Source organism: Canis lupus, chromosome 16 (assembly GCF_003254725.2).
Source record: "Canis lupus dingo isolate Sandy chromosome 16, ASM325472v2, whole genome shotgun sequence".
Taxonomy (NCBI): Eukaryota; Metazoa; Chordata; class Mammalia; order Carnivora; family Canidae; genus Canis; species Canis lupus.
Window position 1 is genome coordinate 19,376,926 of NC_064258.1, and position 17,729 is coordinate 19,394,654.

Genomic DNA, 17,729 nt, shown 5'->3' on the forward strand with positions numbered 1-17,729 from the left:
GTTTTCAAGAAGGAGACTCAAGCTGCAGAGACCCACGTGCCTTCTCTGAACCCTCCTGCGAGGGGCAGATGGAAGCGGCACCAACCACCCCTACCCCCGTCCAGCACACAGCTTGCTCTGATCTGAATGGCACCTCCCAAGTGTTTGTTTGGAGGACCAAGGGTTCCCACTCTGTGGCCCCTGGGACCCCGACGTGCCCTGAGGCCTCCAGGAGGAGCAGGGGCAGGAGGCACTTGACCATCTTGGACGTGGTCTTCCAAGGAGAACGGAGGAGACACAGACCAGCAGTGACTGCTAAGTGGGCTCGAGACTGAGCAGATCAGGCTGGCAAATAAACCAAGGATGGAAGTCCACAGGGTCAGCTCGATGAAGGGTCCCTGGCTGAGCAGGTCCCTCAGTTCGTAGCTCCAGTCGGAGACTCTCTCCCTACCCGAGGCTTTCAAAGGCAAGATGACAGGGATGTGAACAGGTCACAGGCCCTTAATCAAATAGATAAAAACTCTAGAGGGGTCCAAGGGATTTCACGTGCTCTCCACCACCCTGGGGACCCCCCGCACAAAGAAAAGTTAACTGCTTTCTGTTGTATCAAAAATCAGCAAAAGGAGACAAAATATTTTCATGACCCGAGTTTGTGTTTAGCTTGAAGGTGAGCAGGGAAGGAAAGGCCTGTGGGACACCCACTCGGTAGCGGCCCCGGGGGAGGCTCGCAGGGCCCAGCGTTCTTGCAGGCCTGTCTGCAAAACCACCAGCTGACCCAGGTCGGGTCCCGCTCTGTCTGGGCTGGGGTCACGGGCCACCTGGGAGACACCGTCCCCCACCAAGGTGCCACCAGGGGCATGGAGGAAGGACCACCCAGTCACTCCCCACCCTCACTATGGTCTCTGCCTCTTCCTTCTCAGGGCAGCGGACCCTGAGGGTCCAGGTAAGCTCCCCCTAAAGGCCCCTGGGCAGGGAACACATTTCCAGCCCCCACCTCTCATCAGTAGGGGTCTGGTCAGCATTTTTTCCTGTCACCAGTGAGGGGGGCAATCCTGGGTCTGCCTTTCCCACTGTGACCTCAGAAACGTGGTGGCTTTGGAGGAGGTGACCTTCTCCAGACGAAAACGAGGACCCCATCCTTGTCCAGCACATGGAGGGCACCTCTGGGGAGGTCTCCGCATGGGCCCCCTTCCCACAGAAAATCCCCAAATTCCCATCTGAATGTAGGGGGACCTTGCCCACCGCCTCTCTGCCTTTCCCTGGGGGGCCTGACAACCTACAGGGGTCTGATGAAATGTGGCAGTCAGCAGGAGGCTCGTGGAGGGGGCAGTTGCTGAGGGGGCACAGGGGACAGGGGCACCTGACCCCTGAGGCAGGCGGCACCGAGTCTGCGTGAGGCTGGCCGGCACTGTCCACACAGGAGGAGGGCTCGGGGTGGGGAGCCTCTCCAGGTTGGTGCAGGGCTCACTCTGAGCTGCGGATGAAGCTCGGATTTAGAGGCCAGCCTGAGAGAAGAGCGGTGAGCTGGGCTCACATCAAGGAGAGAACAAATGGAAGGGAGCCAGGGCTTTGTTTGAGCCTGATGGGCTGACCGTGGTGTTTGCTCGTCTGGGATCTGGGACGAGGCCGGCCGGACTCCAGGCCGCGCTCCCGCTGCTCAGGGCGAGGTGCAGGCCAGCGCGGGACAAAGGGCTGCCCACCTGGGCCCCTCACCTGCTGGAGGGCCCAGGGGCTGGAGTCACCCGGCTGTGCTCCCCAGGGGCCCCTGAGTGATCATGTCACTGCGTGGTTGCTCAATACCGGGTTAGAGCGCAAGAGGATGCCGCCGTCGTTGGGAGTAAGTCGTAGGAACAAGAAGAACAAAGACTTAGCTTGGTTTGACACTCAGTCACCACGTAGAGGGGAAAAGCATTTCTTAAAAAAAAAAAAAAAAAAAGATTTCTTTTCTGAAGGTTCAAAGTACCTCACTCAGGAAGGTGGAAAGGGAGCAGCTTCTATTTGGCCATGTTGGAGCGTGTTGGTTCTAACAGCGGTGCTGCTCCGGGGTGGCTGCATCTCTGAAGCAGGGCCCCGCTGCGCCGCCGGTGCCCGGACGCAGCCCGGCGGGGCTCCCCGTGGCCTGGGCACAGAGAGCGGCAGCGCCACCGCAGACACACAGCGGCCCGCCAGGCACACCCGTGCCTCAGCCTGGAGGCTTCCACTCTGGAAACTGGTCCAGGCTTCAGCACCCACAAAGTGTACAAAATGGAGCTAATTCACGACATCTCCTGTTCACCACTTGGGGTGTTGCTAAAAAACAAAAAAAACACCGGCCCCCCCACCCCCCTGCTCAAGTGGCCCTTTAATCTTATGGCATTAAAATTTAATCACCACTCTGATTGCATATAAAGGCAGTTCAAGGGTATATTTTCACCTTAAGGTCTAATAATTTAATAACGCTTATTGAACGTGCATTTGTATTAGACTTCGCCCTGTTTTAATACCATGTTGCTTTAAATAGGGTCCATTTTTAATGGGGGCCAAATAGTCTATTTTTTGGTTCTCTGCTCTCTTCTACAAACCACAGGGCATGAAGGTGTGTAATCAGCGCTCTTTGATGAAGAACAACAGAGCCATAAAGATCATTTCTATCAGACAATGAACATCACCTGATTGAAATCTTCTCTCTCTGTCGACAGGGGTGTCACCTCCAGGATTATCATGAGCCTTTCTGGGTTGAAATCATAGACTATGCTGTAGAGAAATTCCCACTTGTTCGGAAAGCGGCTTTGAGGCAAACCCTTAATATAAAATGTCAGGAGTACATCCTAACTCTTCAGGTGCCAACTTCGCTATTCATGAAGTTTGAAAATTGGTATTAATATTTTAACTTATCACTTACAGGATCTTTCCGAGTCTCAGCCATGCTTAATTAGCTGACATTGGGCATCCGACGTTCCATTATGTAACTCGCATGCCTTAGATATTGGTTTATTAAGATCCCCGAAAAGGAGGAGGAAGTTAACTGGAGTCTCTATCTGCTCCGAGGGAAGGCGCGCGCCTCTGAGTCGTATCATAGCTCAGCCAAGTGTGCAGTCGGCTGTCGCCTACGCAGTGGTTTGAGGGAACGCGGTTCTCTCTGTCCTATTTAATCACTCACCTCACTGTACTGGCTTCTACTCTGTGCCATTATGTTTTGGGGGATACAGTTTTGACCCGTGGCTGGTCAAATCAAATCTGTGGTCCATAATAACGAGCCCTATCACAATGCCATTCTGCTCTACTTCTAGCACAGCCTCAGAGCTTGTTGTTCTCCAAGAACTTCTTAGCAGATGAAATGTGCTTTGTAAAACTATCTTGCTGTTGTGAGGTAGGATATCTGCTTAGATGTGTTATGATTTAGGGTATTTTTTTTCTTTCTTGAAAATCTTGAACATCAAGATTAAGGATCACAGGAATGATTTTTTTTTTCCTTAAGGAGTTACAGGAATTTCTAGACATGTTTTCCTCTGAGATCTCCACCTTGGAGCCATCCCAGCCTCAGCTGACTTCCCTGTGCCCAGATTTCTTTCTAACTGCGTGCCCAGATTTCTTTCTATCTGCAGGCGTGCGTCTGTGTTTCTATCCTCCCACCTGTCTCCTGAGCCCTCCGAGAATTCAGAAGGGTGGAGAACTGTAGCTGATAGTTCAGATCCCACATCACAAACTGTCCTTAGGAAGCCAAACTGGATTTTTCAGGTAATGTCCCTACAGACAAATGAGCTCATAGTGTATTATATGTAATCACCATCTCCTTCAAGAAGGGTAGGTCCTGAAAATGGACAAAATCAGTGGGCCATTCCTCCTCAGCAAATACACGTTCAGGGCCAGGGGCAGCACGTATGATTCCAGAGAGGACACTGTCACCTGCTGGATCTTTTCCTTGGTAACTTAAAGGCAATGACTGTCTATGATTCTGTTTTTCAGTATCATCTATCTCATCAGGTCTTTTACCTATTTGGTTCCTAAATGTAGACAAATAATCTGAGGAATTTAAGAAATGTATAAAGGTGCATTTAGTTATAGGCAGAAAATCAAAACAAAATGCACGCTTGTATCTAATAGGTATTGTGACAATTTAATATCACTGCTAATTGCATTTTGGTATAAAATGATGCAACATGTTTGAATGGGCTTCAAGATTTAAGATGAGCTCTTTTAAGATTAGCTAAAAAAACGTGTATCAAATTTTAAAGCAGGCCACAAAATCACATCAGAGAAGAGCTTTTTCTCATATTCCATTATAATCTGAATTTTAAGATTGATAGTTTAAAATTCTTTTATTTAGATAAAGCCATTACATATATGAATAAATATCAACCCTAGCAGAGAAATAGGTAGAACAAATATAACCAGCTATTGACTATTTTTTTAGGGCTTGTCTTAGTAAATAAAGTATTGATCTCTCCCATTTGGGACTTGGGCTCAATTCCACTTTCCACTCCTTGGTGAAATGGATTCATTGGTCTTGGCTTATTCTTAGAAAGTAGTAATCCACATAACAAAATATAAACAGTGCATCTCAGCCAATTTGGTTTCTCTTTATGAGAACAGGTTCCCAGCGTCTTCCAGGGAGACCCAAAGAACCTGTCTCATAAAGCACATCTTGAAACCACTGCTTCAAATGTGTCTACCCTCCCCGTTATTTTAATGAGTATCACACCACACCCCCCACATACACACACACTTTTTTCCTTCAGGAAATTTCCTGACCCAGAATTAGGTTGCTTTTCATTGACTCCGAGAAACTTTTGTGCCACACTCTGGGCGCTGCCTTTTTTTTTTCCCAGGCTTTTTGCTTTGTTTTGGTTTGGGTCAATAAACGTCATTAAGAAGGCAGGAATGTGGCTCCGAGGGATGCTAAAGCAAGCAACTACTCTGTCCCATTATTGTTCATTAGCAAAAGCAGCACACCCTGACTATGCCCTACAGGGAAACTCCAGAATATTTGCAGCCATAAGAAATGCGGTGGTTTGTGTCTATCCCACAAATGTACATTTAATCAGTGACTTAACTACAATATTTACACTTTAAAAAAATCTCTGGAAAGAAAGGCATGAGATGTCAAACATATCATAAGAGACAAGACTTTTTCCTGGGAAATAAGAAACAACTGAAAAAACTGAAAAGCCATATTCGGTGAAACCTTACATGTTCTCTATTAGAGGCAAGGTTGGTGGCTCACTCCAGTCGGAGCAAAAGCATAACCATCCGTGAGACACTTTCGTCGGGGAAGGAAGGCATACCTCTCACGTTCACTTGGGTTGTAAACAGGAGCCCACATGTTCTGTTGTGATCTAAGCATCAGCAGTGTCTGGATCTGAGAATTTGTGACAATTGCTAGTGAGAGTCTGGGAAGCCTGAGGTCACACTTCCACAATTACAGATGTTCCAGCTTCGGGTGTGGTGGGGAGGACCTATCCACCAGGTTTTCCTGAAGGCATCACGTTCCTGGGCAGCGCACGTACAAGGAAGCCCAAGTTTGGGAAATGTTTACAGCTCACTATTCGAAATGTTGAATTAATCTTAAATAGACAGGTTTACATAAAGATGTAGGGACTGTGTTTTAAATCACAACTTTACTCCGTGACTTGAAAATGGTGCGAATGATTCTGAAATCCTATTTCCGTCTTATGTCCACTGTAATGCAGGTTCATGGGGTCACAATATGCATGGTTTATACCTGGTAACCAGCTGCAGACACATCCAAAAAAGACATGCCTCTCAGTTTTCCCAGATAAACAAGAGACATTAATTTTAAAAATCTGACTTCCAAAAAGAAGTGGGATGGAAGAGGGAGAAAAGTGGAAACTGCTTCCTCTTAATTTTGGTAAATTTTCCTAAGTTTCAGAACTATCCCTTCCCCAAAGCCTCAGCTGAATGTTTTCTAGGCAGTTATGTAAAACATGGCAAATAGCTTTTGCTCTTCGGGCCAGCATTTAGATCATCCTCCCTAGTAAATTCTCACCATCAACCATGAGCATTTCTTTTTAAAAAGAAGTGTAGGGGGATCCCTGGGTGGCTCAACAGTTTGGCACCTGCCTTTGGCCCAAGGCACGATCCTGGAGTCCCGGGATCGAGTCCCGCGTCAGGCTCCTGGCATGGAGCCTGCTTCTCCCTCTGCCTGTGTCTCTGCCTCTCTCTCTCTCTGTGTCTGTCATGAATAAATAAAATGAAATAAAATAAAATAAATAAAATAAAGAAGTGTAGGATACACCCTGACATTTTAAATAATTAAATCAGATTCAATTGAATGTAAATTTAACAGAGAAAATGAACTAATTGTAATATGAGAACAGGTTATTATGTCCTGGTACTAAATGTGTTCAATAGGTAATTTCTCATGAAGTCCCACTTCCCCACCATCTCCACACTGACAAGAACACCCCAATGGGAGAATAATAGGTTAGTTAGTAGTAAAATATACCTACTAACCGTTAGCTGGAAGTCTTTCAAAAAAAAAAAAACAACAACAACACACACGCAACAGAGTTTTCAGTAAAACAAAGCATGCTCATTGGTGTCATCTTCGAAGAATACACGATGTAATAATAAATCAACTTTCTAAATCATCTGAATTCAAAAGGTATGCTTGAGAAAGGCCACCGTATTGTTCGTGATAAAAATATTTTTTACGCAATTACATTTTAGAGATTAAAAAGTTTTAAAACTCTATGTTTAAAGCTGGCAATTTGAATTTCATTCCTGATATAAAGTAAGTTGGTTTCTTTTATTGATCATCATATATAACCCAGAAGTATACATAATCTGGAATTTGTGGCAATATATTTTCTTGATTTCATGACCAATCAAGTATTCAAGAAATCAAATCAAGTTCTTATCAAATAGAACATGATACTTGTAGACGTGGATAAAATATACAGTATGCATTATCAAACCCTTATTTCATTTATGAAATAGCTTCACTTTTTTCTTATTATAAAATTAAATTATTTACTCCCAAACCTGTCAGTACCCAAATCCACAAAGGTAATTTGTTTTATGCACTCCTCAGCCTCCCCTATAGAAAGAACCAAGTTTGTCATGATGCCAAACAACAGATTTTCAATAAAAAGTCACACTTGAGACAACATGGCATAAACAAGAGATATAAACTTTCTTTGCATGAAGAAATGAAGATATGAAACAGATGTTGACCTGTGGAGCTGTGGCTTTCCTCCTCACTAACTGGTAGAACTGGCATCCTAAAGCTCAGTTTGGTTAGCAGAGGTTTCACAGAGGTCTGGAGAAAAAAAAGTTATACAGCATTACAATCACATTTAATCACAGCATGTGAGTCCCTAACTTTCTGTAAAAAACACGTTTTTATAGAAGCACATTTTAAAAACTTTTTTATCATGGAAAATTTCAAATACACACAAAGGCATAAAAAAGGGTATAATCTACTCCCCAGGACCCCAAACCTGGCCTCAACACCTGCCAATGCTCTGCTATTTTGTTCTATCCTCCAGCATTTTTTCCTGGAATATTTAAAAACCAAAGCCCAGGGATCATACCATTTTGCCCATGGCCTTGGGAGTATTTAAGAAATGCTTTAAATTGGGGCACAGCATGCTTGGCATTTAACTCAAGGAGCCCTTTGATACACACTACTTTTCTAAGTGGAAGCAATTAATGCCAACTCTCTTTAGAAAGGCTATGGATTCTTTTAACTACAGAATTTACGTTAAAAAGAAAATATACTGGCCTTTGAAAGTAATTACTTGGTATATTATAATTCAACACCCCCATTCGTGTTGGGAAGGATACACAAAAAGGTAAAAATGCTTTTCCTTTAAATGTAGGCTAAACAACTCAGGATACTTGGTTCCTTATTCCGTATGTTGCGTTCAAAATGATCAGGTGACAGATTCATCAGTCTAATGGTTTAAATGTTAAGATTTAGTATCAAAGCAGGAGTAACATGTATACAGAATACATTTCTGTATTTACATCCATACCCTCACACTCCAGCTATCGAAGAGCCCCAGACACCTCAGAGTATCCATTCATCCATGATCTAGAGTGGTATGTTCTCTGCCATCAGTAGAATATAGCTACATTTTTTTTTATCATGACCTGGTATCTTATTAAGATTTTGAAACACCATTTTGACTTCAAGACATTAAAATGACAATCTGGCAAAGCCTGGGTCATGTGCCACAAAATTTTCCATCAGGAAATCTAATGAACTCACTTTTCTTATTTTGTCTGGGAAAAAAAAAAACAGATTATGTATGGGGTATCCCTATTACTCTGTCTCACACCCCAAGAACAGGATGGATTTGATAACTTTTATTTTATGCAGTGAATAAAGCTGCAGGGGCGTCCACAGACCGATCTGCAATCCTATCTATCGCCTTTCACTGAGGGTTTCTTTACTTATTCAAAAGGTGGCACATAATGTTCATGAAAATCCCACTGATGTGTTATTTTTAAATCCAAACGGTCATTTTGAATGTAACAGATATATTTTCCATCATTCTTCATTTGTCTGTTTGGGGGGGTACGTTGTAGGACCCTAATACTTAAAGGATCCAGTGTTAATTAAATAGATGGGAGGCATCTTTCACAATATATATACACATATCAAATTACCAAGATATACACTTTAAACCCCTTATAATTTTATGCCAATTATACCTCAAGAAAGATGGTTTTAAAGTCTGTGAATATACCCTCATCTGCTCCTATGTAAGTATTAAAAAATAAAGTAAAATGAGCTACATTAAAGAGAAAAAAGCAAAATTCATATATATATACACACACATATAACAAACACATGGATATATGTACACACGTATATACAAAGTATAAAAAGGGACCAACTTTCCAATTAAACATCTAGTTCTAGAAATATCTATTTAAAAGAAATAATCTCCCTAAAAGCAGTATGTAGACATTTTAGCAGACCTCAAGTGTAGAAGGTCTTGCACATAGTACACACTGGGTAGCATGTTAATGTGGTTTCTGAGCCTCCCGTACACACACAACACACACACACACACACATACACACACACGGCCATATCTTTAAAACATCTTTAAATCATGGAGATCACTCACACCAAAGTTGCTGGACAATGGTACAAGATAAAGTATTACCTTGACGGAACAGGGCATGGACGCCGTGCTCTCATAGGACACTTGCTATACTTGTACATACATTACATCTGAAAGCGCCGAGTTTTTCTACAGTGTGAGCATCTCACCTTTTACACGGGAATCTGATACTGTCCCAGTATGTTCAAACTCACGACTTCTTTGTCACCAGGGTCACTAAGTGCAATTTTTTCCCATGGGCGTTCTGCTTTAGCCTTTTCTGGCAATAATTTTTAAGTTTGAAAAAACTCCACCTTGTTATGTGGTGTTAACTTACTTTAAATGTAGGGGAAGTCTGGGTGGGGGGCGAATCTAGCCTCTTTTTAAGATGGATTGTGCTCACAGTTTTTAATTTATGAATGGTTTAGAACATCCATAAATATGTCTCACAGAGAAACACCTGGAAAAACTCACTCCCCTGCACTATGCTAAGCCAGGAGGTGGTTACCCTTTGGGGGTGCTGGCATGGATTCTCAGTAGTTCTGAGGCACTGATGTTTATGTTTATTAGTGTAAGCACTTAACCGGTTTTTAAACAACCAAATGCTATTAAGAATTAGTTATCTCATGTTTTATTTCACACCAGCAGTCCTGCATAAATCTTAGGTTTCCACCCTATGCTCTTGTTTTTTTTGGGTTCCTGTGAATTTTTATTTCCAGTTATAAATATGCAAAAGGAGTGAAAAGACGATATTATTAAACTCAAGAAGTCAAATTGCTGCATTTAGGGACAGAGCCTTTCCCCCAGGCTCTGATTATTTGTGTCAAGGGCTGCTGTGAAGACTTGGTCAAACTTTCTCAGGTCATTCTGTAAGGTCTGAACAGGTGTTTATAGAGCAAATTGTTGCATTTGCCATAGATGACTATGACAAATCCAAACCCTTTGTGAGGAAAAAATAGGAAAACAGATATTTTCATGATTGATCATCCCATTTTTGTTTGTATCTTCAAACATACATACATCCATCTCTGACTTGTCTGAATAACTTCCAAAATACTCTCTTTGGAAAATTGTGGCTATGCACTTACAGATGTGAATTTCACAAACTACAACATTATGTAGCTGAACTCCATGGAAAACTGGACTTCATCTTTTTATTATCTTTTTAAACTGAATTTTAAGCAGAAAACTATCCCATTATCTACTCAGAGCAAGAAAACTTTTCCCTGTTAACGTGGATTTATGACTTTCTTGTTTGATAACCTTTGATGACATGGATATATGTCTACAAAGGTGCGGTGAGTATTATTTTAAGGAGTTTGGCACTAAATCTGATAATGTGGGTACGAGTATATTATACTTTATTATAAACAATTGCTAAATATCTCAAGCTTCTGCAATTGTATAAAAGCACTCCCAGGACTTTAAATCACTCCATATGCTTCGTTCATTTTGTCAAAGATATCTGAAAAGACTTCCTGACTTGTAAATGTACTGAGAAAGCATCGGTGACACTCCACTAGAAGGCTTACACTCTACCAAACAGGTGGAGGGCTCAAAGGGGGTAATATGTTTCAACTTTGTATAAATCAAGTTCTGGTCCTTTTTTTCCTGCTTCTGAGTGTGAGTGCATGTGGGGGTGTGAGTGTAAGAATATGAGTCAAATATTATTTTCTACCCTCTGCCAGAAAAGACTTTTTTTTTTTTTAAAGAAGTGGATTTCTGGGAAATAAACTTGAAAAACAAAATATCCAGCACCCCTCGCAAATCAGCAAACAAACAAAAAAACTTTTAAAATCTTGTATTAAATAAAGACCCCACCTTCTGTCATTGTAGGCAAGTTTTTAGGAGATTCTCCTTCCTGATCCAGGATGGAGAATTCCATCTCTGGGAGTTTAGAAACAGAAAATGTTTTTGGATCCATCCAAATCTGATGAGGATGTGCTCCTTAACATCTGGAAACTGAGTCCTTTAGACTTCCTTTACCAGGCAGAGGAAAAGAAGTGCCAACCAGAGAGCCCCGAGGTAGCCCTGTGGTTTGGTCTGTCTGTTTTCTCTCACAGGGTGTCTTTCTGATTCAGTGGAGAGCTATTGGTGGCAGGGAGACAGCAAGGCACGGTTTAAAAAAAAAAAAAAAAAAAAAGATGCTGCAGAGCTGAGGGAGAAGGGTGGGTGAGCGGAGGACACATGTTACATCAGACACAGTACCTGCTTTTTCACTGCACAGCTTGTCAGCGAGGTGGTGTGCCTCCTGGGCGATAAGTGAGGATATTTCGTCTTCATGCTCCTCTATTATGGCTTCGCACTGCGGAAACGGAATAACGGCATAGGTGGCTAGATCCACACGCACGGGGCATCTCATAAGAAGCATTTACCAAAAAAAAAAAAAAAAAAAAAAAGAAGCATTTACCAACACTTTCTTAGCCGAAAATATAAAATCGTATTGCCAAGGTGGTCCGTTTTTATTAGCCCCTTCGGTTTAAGACATCATTGCCCTGGATTAACTCTCTCCCCAGAATGTTAATTGCATCATGTTCCTGGGACTTAACCCACTGATTAGTCCTGTTGAAAGACAAGGGTAAGGAAGGAAAAACTAGTCCTTTGTATTTGGTATTTGGTCCTCTTCCTTAAATTGGAATGCCAAGACTAGGAAGAAATGTCTCCTGGGTGGAGCTGAAAGGTCTTCGCCTTCCGTTTTTTTGTTTTTGTTTTCGTTTTTTTTTGTTTTTGTTTTTTTGGTTTTTTTTTAGCACCCTTTAAAGGACACAGCTCCTCGAAATGGTTAAACCGGGTTCCCTCAGATTTAACATAATAATCCATGTTGTGGTTTTAAAACAGAGTCTGAAGGGTGAAAACAATTAGGTTTTCTCAGCAATCAAAACCAACTCCTCCTCAATTTCACTGTGGATAACATGCTTGACAGTTACTTAGGCAAGTTTCTTTTCATACCATTTAGAGATCCAGTCATAATTTCACTTTGCTCCTACCCCATAATCTAACTTTTCAGAGGAGAGGGAGCCCATGTTTGCCCAGGCATTTAAAAATCTTAAATTCTAAGTGAAGTAAGTACATGTCTGTGTTAGAGACCCACAAAGGTTACAGTTTCAGGAACTGGGAAGCTACAGCAGGGCATTCACTCGAGACTTGCAAATCATTTTCCAAGTTCATTAAGCAAGACTTTAAAATTTTTAAATGGCATTTAAAAATATTTAAATTCCACTATAATGTATTTATTTAAAACCTGTGAAATGCAAGCACACTCACTTATTGCAATTTCTCTTCCAGACTACTTTCAACCTGGAATTATTGCCTATACTTTTTAATTAAAATGAAATCTTCAAAAGTCGGCTAAAGCCCTTATTTCAGGGGTTCAGCATGCCTGACATTTTGGCCAATGTGTGAACTTAATACATTTTTTAAACAGGCTTTTCCATCACTTTGTCTGATTCAACAGCATTAAGTAAAGTGAAATATATTGGAATATATTTTGCCAGGCACACTCTAGCAAGCCAGAGGCCAGCATTCATCTAAAATAAACACTATACTGGACGGAAGTTTGGCATTAAGCCAGCTACCATACCTAAGTCTTTGTTTAACTTAGTTTCTGCTAAAATACTTGAATTAACTCAGGAAAGAAATTCTCTCTCTCCTGTGAAGCCTGAAGGGGGGTGAGGAGGATGTGTGTCACTCTTCCTCCATCATTTGGCGATAAATATTTGAAAACGACATTCATTTTAATTTAGACTCTAACCTAGGAGTCTCAACCCCTGATTCCTTCTGTGGGAACCTGGAGGAGCCCTGCCTCAGCCACAGGACCCACTGGGATCCCTCCCGGAGCCCCATAGGAGCACAGAAATATGCCAACTGTGTCTTAAAGTCACTGGGGGCTGCAACAGCACTTTCTGGAAAATATTTCCCATCTCCACAGCCCGTGAGGTGTTTCCACAAAGGCAAGTTTCTAAATGCCTGCTCAACACTGAAAATGTAGCAGGACAATAAAGCAAACAGATAACAATTTAATGTTCAGTGTATTGAAACACAACAACCCAAGCAAATAGAAAAAAAAAAGGGGGGGGGGACAAAAATGTATTCATGGAGCACAGGATTCACCTGCAAAGAAGAGAGCTTACCGCAAATTTCAAAGGTCTGTAAGCATCAGAATAAAAATAGAATTTTTTAAATTCTTTGTATATTTTGTCTCCTTTCCTTGGAGCAAATCTCTTAAACGCCTTCTTCTTGGTCACAGGGTCTTCTTCTAGCTTGTAGTCGTTCATCCGCTCACACACTCCATCCAACAGGTCTGCTAGGAAAGCCTCCGAGTGGGCTAAGGGCATCTGTGAAGACAACAGGGCAGGGAGGCTGCTGCCTTCACGTGCACGGGGTTCAGGAGCGGGAAGGGAAGGCGCGCGGAGACACTGGCCACCCCCTGAACGCCAGGATGCTGGCCTTCCTCCTTTCATCTGTGCACGACTATGCTACAGCTTACAGAATTTCAGAAGTTAGCCTACACGGGGTTTTTGAGAGAGTGCGGGTGTTTGAGAGTGGACGGGAAAAAACTAAATTCGAATGAGAAGGTCCTCTTATACAGGTGATCATTTTCTAAGGTCACGGAACATGCAGATAAGGCACCGACTGCAGAAAACGGCTGTGATTATTTACTTGCCAGGGAGCGGGGGAGGGAGAGAAGGGATAGACGGAGAGAGAGGGAGCGAAGGGAGATGGGGAGATGGGGAGAGGGAGGGAGGGAGGGAGGGAGGGGGCAGAGAGGCCGAGAGGAGAGGCGGAGAGGCCGAGAGCGGCGGCGGGCTCGGGGACGCGTGGGCCCCGCCAGGCCGAGCGCCCTCGGTGCGGGCAGGCGAGGTGGAGCGCGCGGCTGCGCCCGGGCGCGGGTCGGGGCGGGGAGTCCCGGCGGCGGCGCGGGCGGCGCGGGGCGGCCCGGGGCGCCGGGGAGAGGGCGGCAGGGGCGGCCGGGGCGGCCGGGTTGGCCGCGGGCTCCGCAACAGCTGGTGCCCGTCTCCGCGCGCCCCGCTCCCTCCGGAATCCGGCGAGGATTCCGAGGACCCTCGGGCCAGCGCCTCCGCCCCGCGCGGGGGTCAAAGAGCACCCCTCGCCCTTGGTAACCGAGACAAAACCTCGGGCCCGTCTAGACAGGTCAAGGTGCAGGAGGCTGCGTCCCCGCGGCTCCTTCCGGAAGGGGGCGGGGACCCGCCAAGGGCGCCTCGGACGCGCCGGCCCGGCCTCCGCGGGCTCCTTCCCTCTCCACCCTCCGCTGATCAAAGTAGGAAGTTTGCATGACAACCGCCGTGAAAGGGGCTGCATCGCAAATGAACTCGGTTTCTGCGATGTTGATGTATCCAGACTCCATTGTCCCCTTTCAGACGCAGTGTGAACCCTTCCGGTGCCGGCGGCCGCGCGGCTTGGAGGCGCGCTCGGGGCGCACAAAGGGTCCCCGCGCGCCCCGCCGTCTGGCCGCAGGTGCCGGGGCCGCGCCCGCACCGCCCCCCCCGCCTCCCCCGCGCCCCGCGGCACCGCCGCCCCCGGGGGAGGGAGGCCTCCAGACGCGGAGGGGGAGAACCGCACAGAGACACCCCACTGATGAACTTTCCGCGGCCCCCACCGAGTGCACGGTACTGGCGCGCCCCGGGGCCCCCAAAACCTGGTTTGAGGCCGGTCCTTTCCAGGCCCACGCCTTCCTTCTCGCAGTTAAATCCTGCATTGAGCTGGAATATACCACCGCATTTGTTTATTCACTGAAACACCAAGTTTTTACAAACTCCCGAGCGTGTGTGTGTGCTTTTATGTCTACAGTCAAAGGCGCCTAAAGGAAGTGGCTGAAAGTGCCTCCCGAATACAAATGGTGTTTTACTTACACTTTCCATTATGCCAACCGAGCCCTGCGTTGTTAAACAAACAAACAAACAAACAAACAAACAATACACGGGTTAACTAGCAAACCGAAAATCTGTTTTATTACCTTACAGGAGCTAAGGATTGAATATGGATTGGGTCTGCAAGTTATAAAACACAGAGGTAAATTCTTAATTACAGTTAATCAGGCAAATCATTAGCAGAATAATGGTTTTCTCCTGCCAGGCGCCTGCTTTAAGTGTATCTCCTTAGCTGATGGCTTTGAGACACGGTTCATGGCACTTTCTGGGTGTCAGCAAAGCAGCATTTTACTTCACAGAGAGGAGTAGACTCTATCCCCTAAAAAAAAATCGAAGTGTAAGGGAGAAATTCTGGCTCTCTCCCCTCCTCCTCACTCCTTCCCGATTGGAAAAGTAAACAGGGTGGGGGTGGCGATCATTGGGGGCAGGGGTCTGAGCCTGAAGAGCTTGGGGAACCCTCAACGCATCCCAGTATTTCACGTTGACTTGAGACCACTCTGCAAAATGTTTTTTTTTTTTTAAATTGTCCTGAACTGTGCCGAGCATCTCAGATGGGAGCAAACCAGAGGCTAATGGGTGGAAGGCCTCCGCAGCTTACTTTTGAGATGCTTTTTGTCTGTTTCCCGGGCTGGCACTTTTTAAAAACAGTCTCTACCTTAAAACTTTCCACACAACAGGATTTTTTTTTTTTTCAATTTTGCAAGTGTCCATTTACATGTTTGAGTATACTAGCACGGTGCCGGTTTTTAACACAAATATGTTATATCCAGAGATCAACACGCGAATGTTGTCGATTTTCCGAGTCTGAAGGCACACGGGCTTTTAAAGATGTCATTGGTTGGCTCTTTTGAGTAAGCGCTCTTGAATAGTGGAAAATGTTTGTCGGCAGATAGCTCAGAAAGTGCTTCACGGCAATCTCCACTAAAAACAAGAAAGGAAAAGCACCCCACATGAGATTCCCGGAGGCTGTTTTCAGAAGATTAAGAAAATATATATTTTAAAATCTCAATCAAAGCATCCCATTTTGCGGGAAGATTCTAAAGAACAAGACGCCGAAGCATCGCAGCTCTTTCCACGTTTGTTAAAACGCACACGATTGGTGTTTAAAATGAGTCCACTTGGCTGAGCGGCCTCCAGGAAATCTAAAGACTGTTCATAGAATAATTGGGCCTTTTTCTGCCCTCACAGTGTTTTGATTATAAGAGTGCAATAAGTCTTGAGACAAGTGGAATAAAACGAAGTCTTTCTTTCAATACTATGAAGGTTTTGAATAGTACTTGTCAATAAAGCAACTCCTATTGTAATCTGAGGGGAGGGTAGCCTCCACCCTGGAAGGCCGGGCCCGGAGATACTAACCTCATTACAATATGAATGGAGCCCGTCGCCATCGCTGTGCCGGGAGAAACCCGATCCACTGGCTGTTCCCTTATCTCCATTCCCTTTACACCCGACTCCCCTGCTAGGACTTTCGCGCACGGAAGCGATCCGTTAGGACTCGATGGTAAATGAAGGAAATCCTAACTTTGGCCGTTCTGAAAGCTTCAGCTCTCGATCCCACTTGGTGTCTATTTCTTTTCTTCTTTCCGCGTCTTCTGCCCCCCTGTGCCTGTTCTGCGGGCAGTGAAATGGGGGTGGAAGGACCTACCCACACTTGAAAGGGGGAGGGGGCACTGGGGGGAGGTGGAGAGTAGCTGGAAGTTTTGGCTTTGGGTTCTCTGGAAAAGCGGAGAGGGGTTCGCTCTAGATCACCGAGCCGCACCTTCCGGCCCGCGGTCCCAGGCTGCCTCCCCTGTGCGTTCATTACTGTGCCTCTGTTCCTCTTGTAGCGAATTTCTTGCTTGATAGCTATCACAATTAGGCAGGGATGCGATGATGTTGCAGTGTGCGACTGGACGTGGAAACATCCTCGCAGTAGATCTGTCTCTTTGCTGACAGTCCGGCCATCTCAAATAAATCCCACGTTTCTTTATTTTGAGCGTTCCTCAGATATGGAACCAGGACTTAACCTGCTAAGTGGCTGCTAATTGATCTCATATTGTTGCAAAGATTCTCTTTCGCGAGGTTTAGTTAGTGTAGAAATTTTAATTGCATGATAGCAAATATTGCATCTAGCTTAATCACTCCCCTTTCATCCACAAGAATATTGAAATCACTTCTGATATTAGTTGAAAGTCAATATTTAGAAGTGAACATTCAAGCCTCCTTTGCTCTAGGCTACAACAGGGGAAGTATGAATTCAGAAACTTGTAAGATGATGAGATATATAATTAGCTTTTATGTTAATTGACTGCTATGAGTTTGTTGTATAACACTTCATATAATATGCAAATAGAATCGACTGTTTAGTTTTATTAGACAATATAATTAGAAAGCTAGAGGAGCTCATTTCGATGAGGAATAATACAGACGGACAAATCTTCCCGTGTTTTGTGTATCGGAAGAAGTGAATTCCATCTGGACTTAATCAATAACAGAGATTTTTAAGTAGCCTTTGTTTAGGGAACTAAGGCCAGCCAACAGATAACAGAATTAATATCAGTTTCCAGTTACCATTAATTCTATGTGAAAACAGGTGAATTTCTGCAATCAATAAAACCTTGGGGGAAAAAACACAAAGATTGCAGCACGATTTGCCACCAAGACACAGTCAATTTATGAAAATAACATCAACTTTTGCCTTCTTTAATTTGAATAATGAAAAGAGTCATTCTTATCATTTAAAATAAAATATTTTACAAGTGTCTCCTTTTCTTATTTTTGGACATCTTATAACAAAGTATATGCTCAGGTTGTTGAGGCAACT

The 17,729-nt window shown here is 44.3% G+C and overlaps 1 protein-coding gene across 1 annotated transcript; it reads right to left on the reverse strand.

Moving 5' to 3' along the window:
• Positions 1 to 4,141: 4,141 nt before the first annotated feature.
• Positions 4,142 to 13,752, reverse strand: CNPY1 (canopy FGF signaling regulator 1). Its single transcript, XM_025451702.3, has 3 exons — positions 13,169 to 13,752; positions 11,247 to 11,343; positions 4,142 to 7,240 (listed from the first exon to the last, which is right to left on the reverse strand). The coding sequence occupies exons 1-3, from the start codon at positions 13,496 to 13,498 to the stop codon at positions 7,203 to 7,205; spliced, it is 465 nt and encodes a 154-aa protein (XP_025307487.1). The 5' UTR covers positions 13,499 to 13,752; the 3' UTR covers positions 4,142 to 7,202.
• Positions 13,753 to 17,729: the final 3,977 nt, after the last annotated feature.

Bases quoted from the DNA above. Each gene is read 5' to 3' on its own strand.
- CNPY1 (XM_025451702.3), bottom strand. From the start codon at position 13,498: ATGAAAGGAGGAAGGCCAGCATCCTGGCGTTCAGGGGGTGGCCAGTGT. The intron at 11,344-13,168 runs GTAAGCTCTCTT...CCGTTTCCGCAG, and splicing joins ACAGACCTTTGAAATTTGCG to TGCGAAGCCATAATAGAGGA. The intron at 7,241-11,246 runs GTACTGTGTCTG...TTTTTTCTCCAG, and splicing joins GCTGTGCAGTGAAAAAGCAG to ACCTCTGTGAAACCTCTGCT.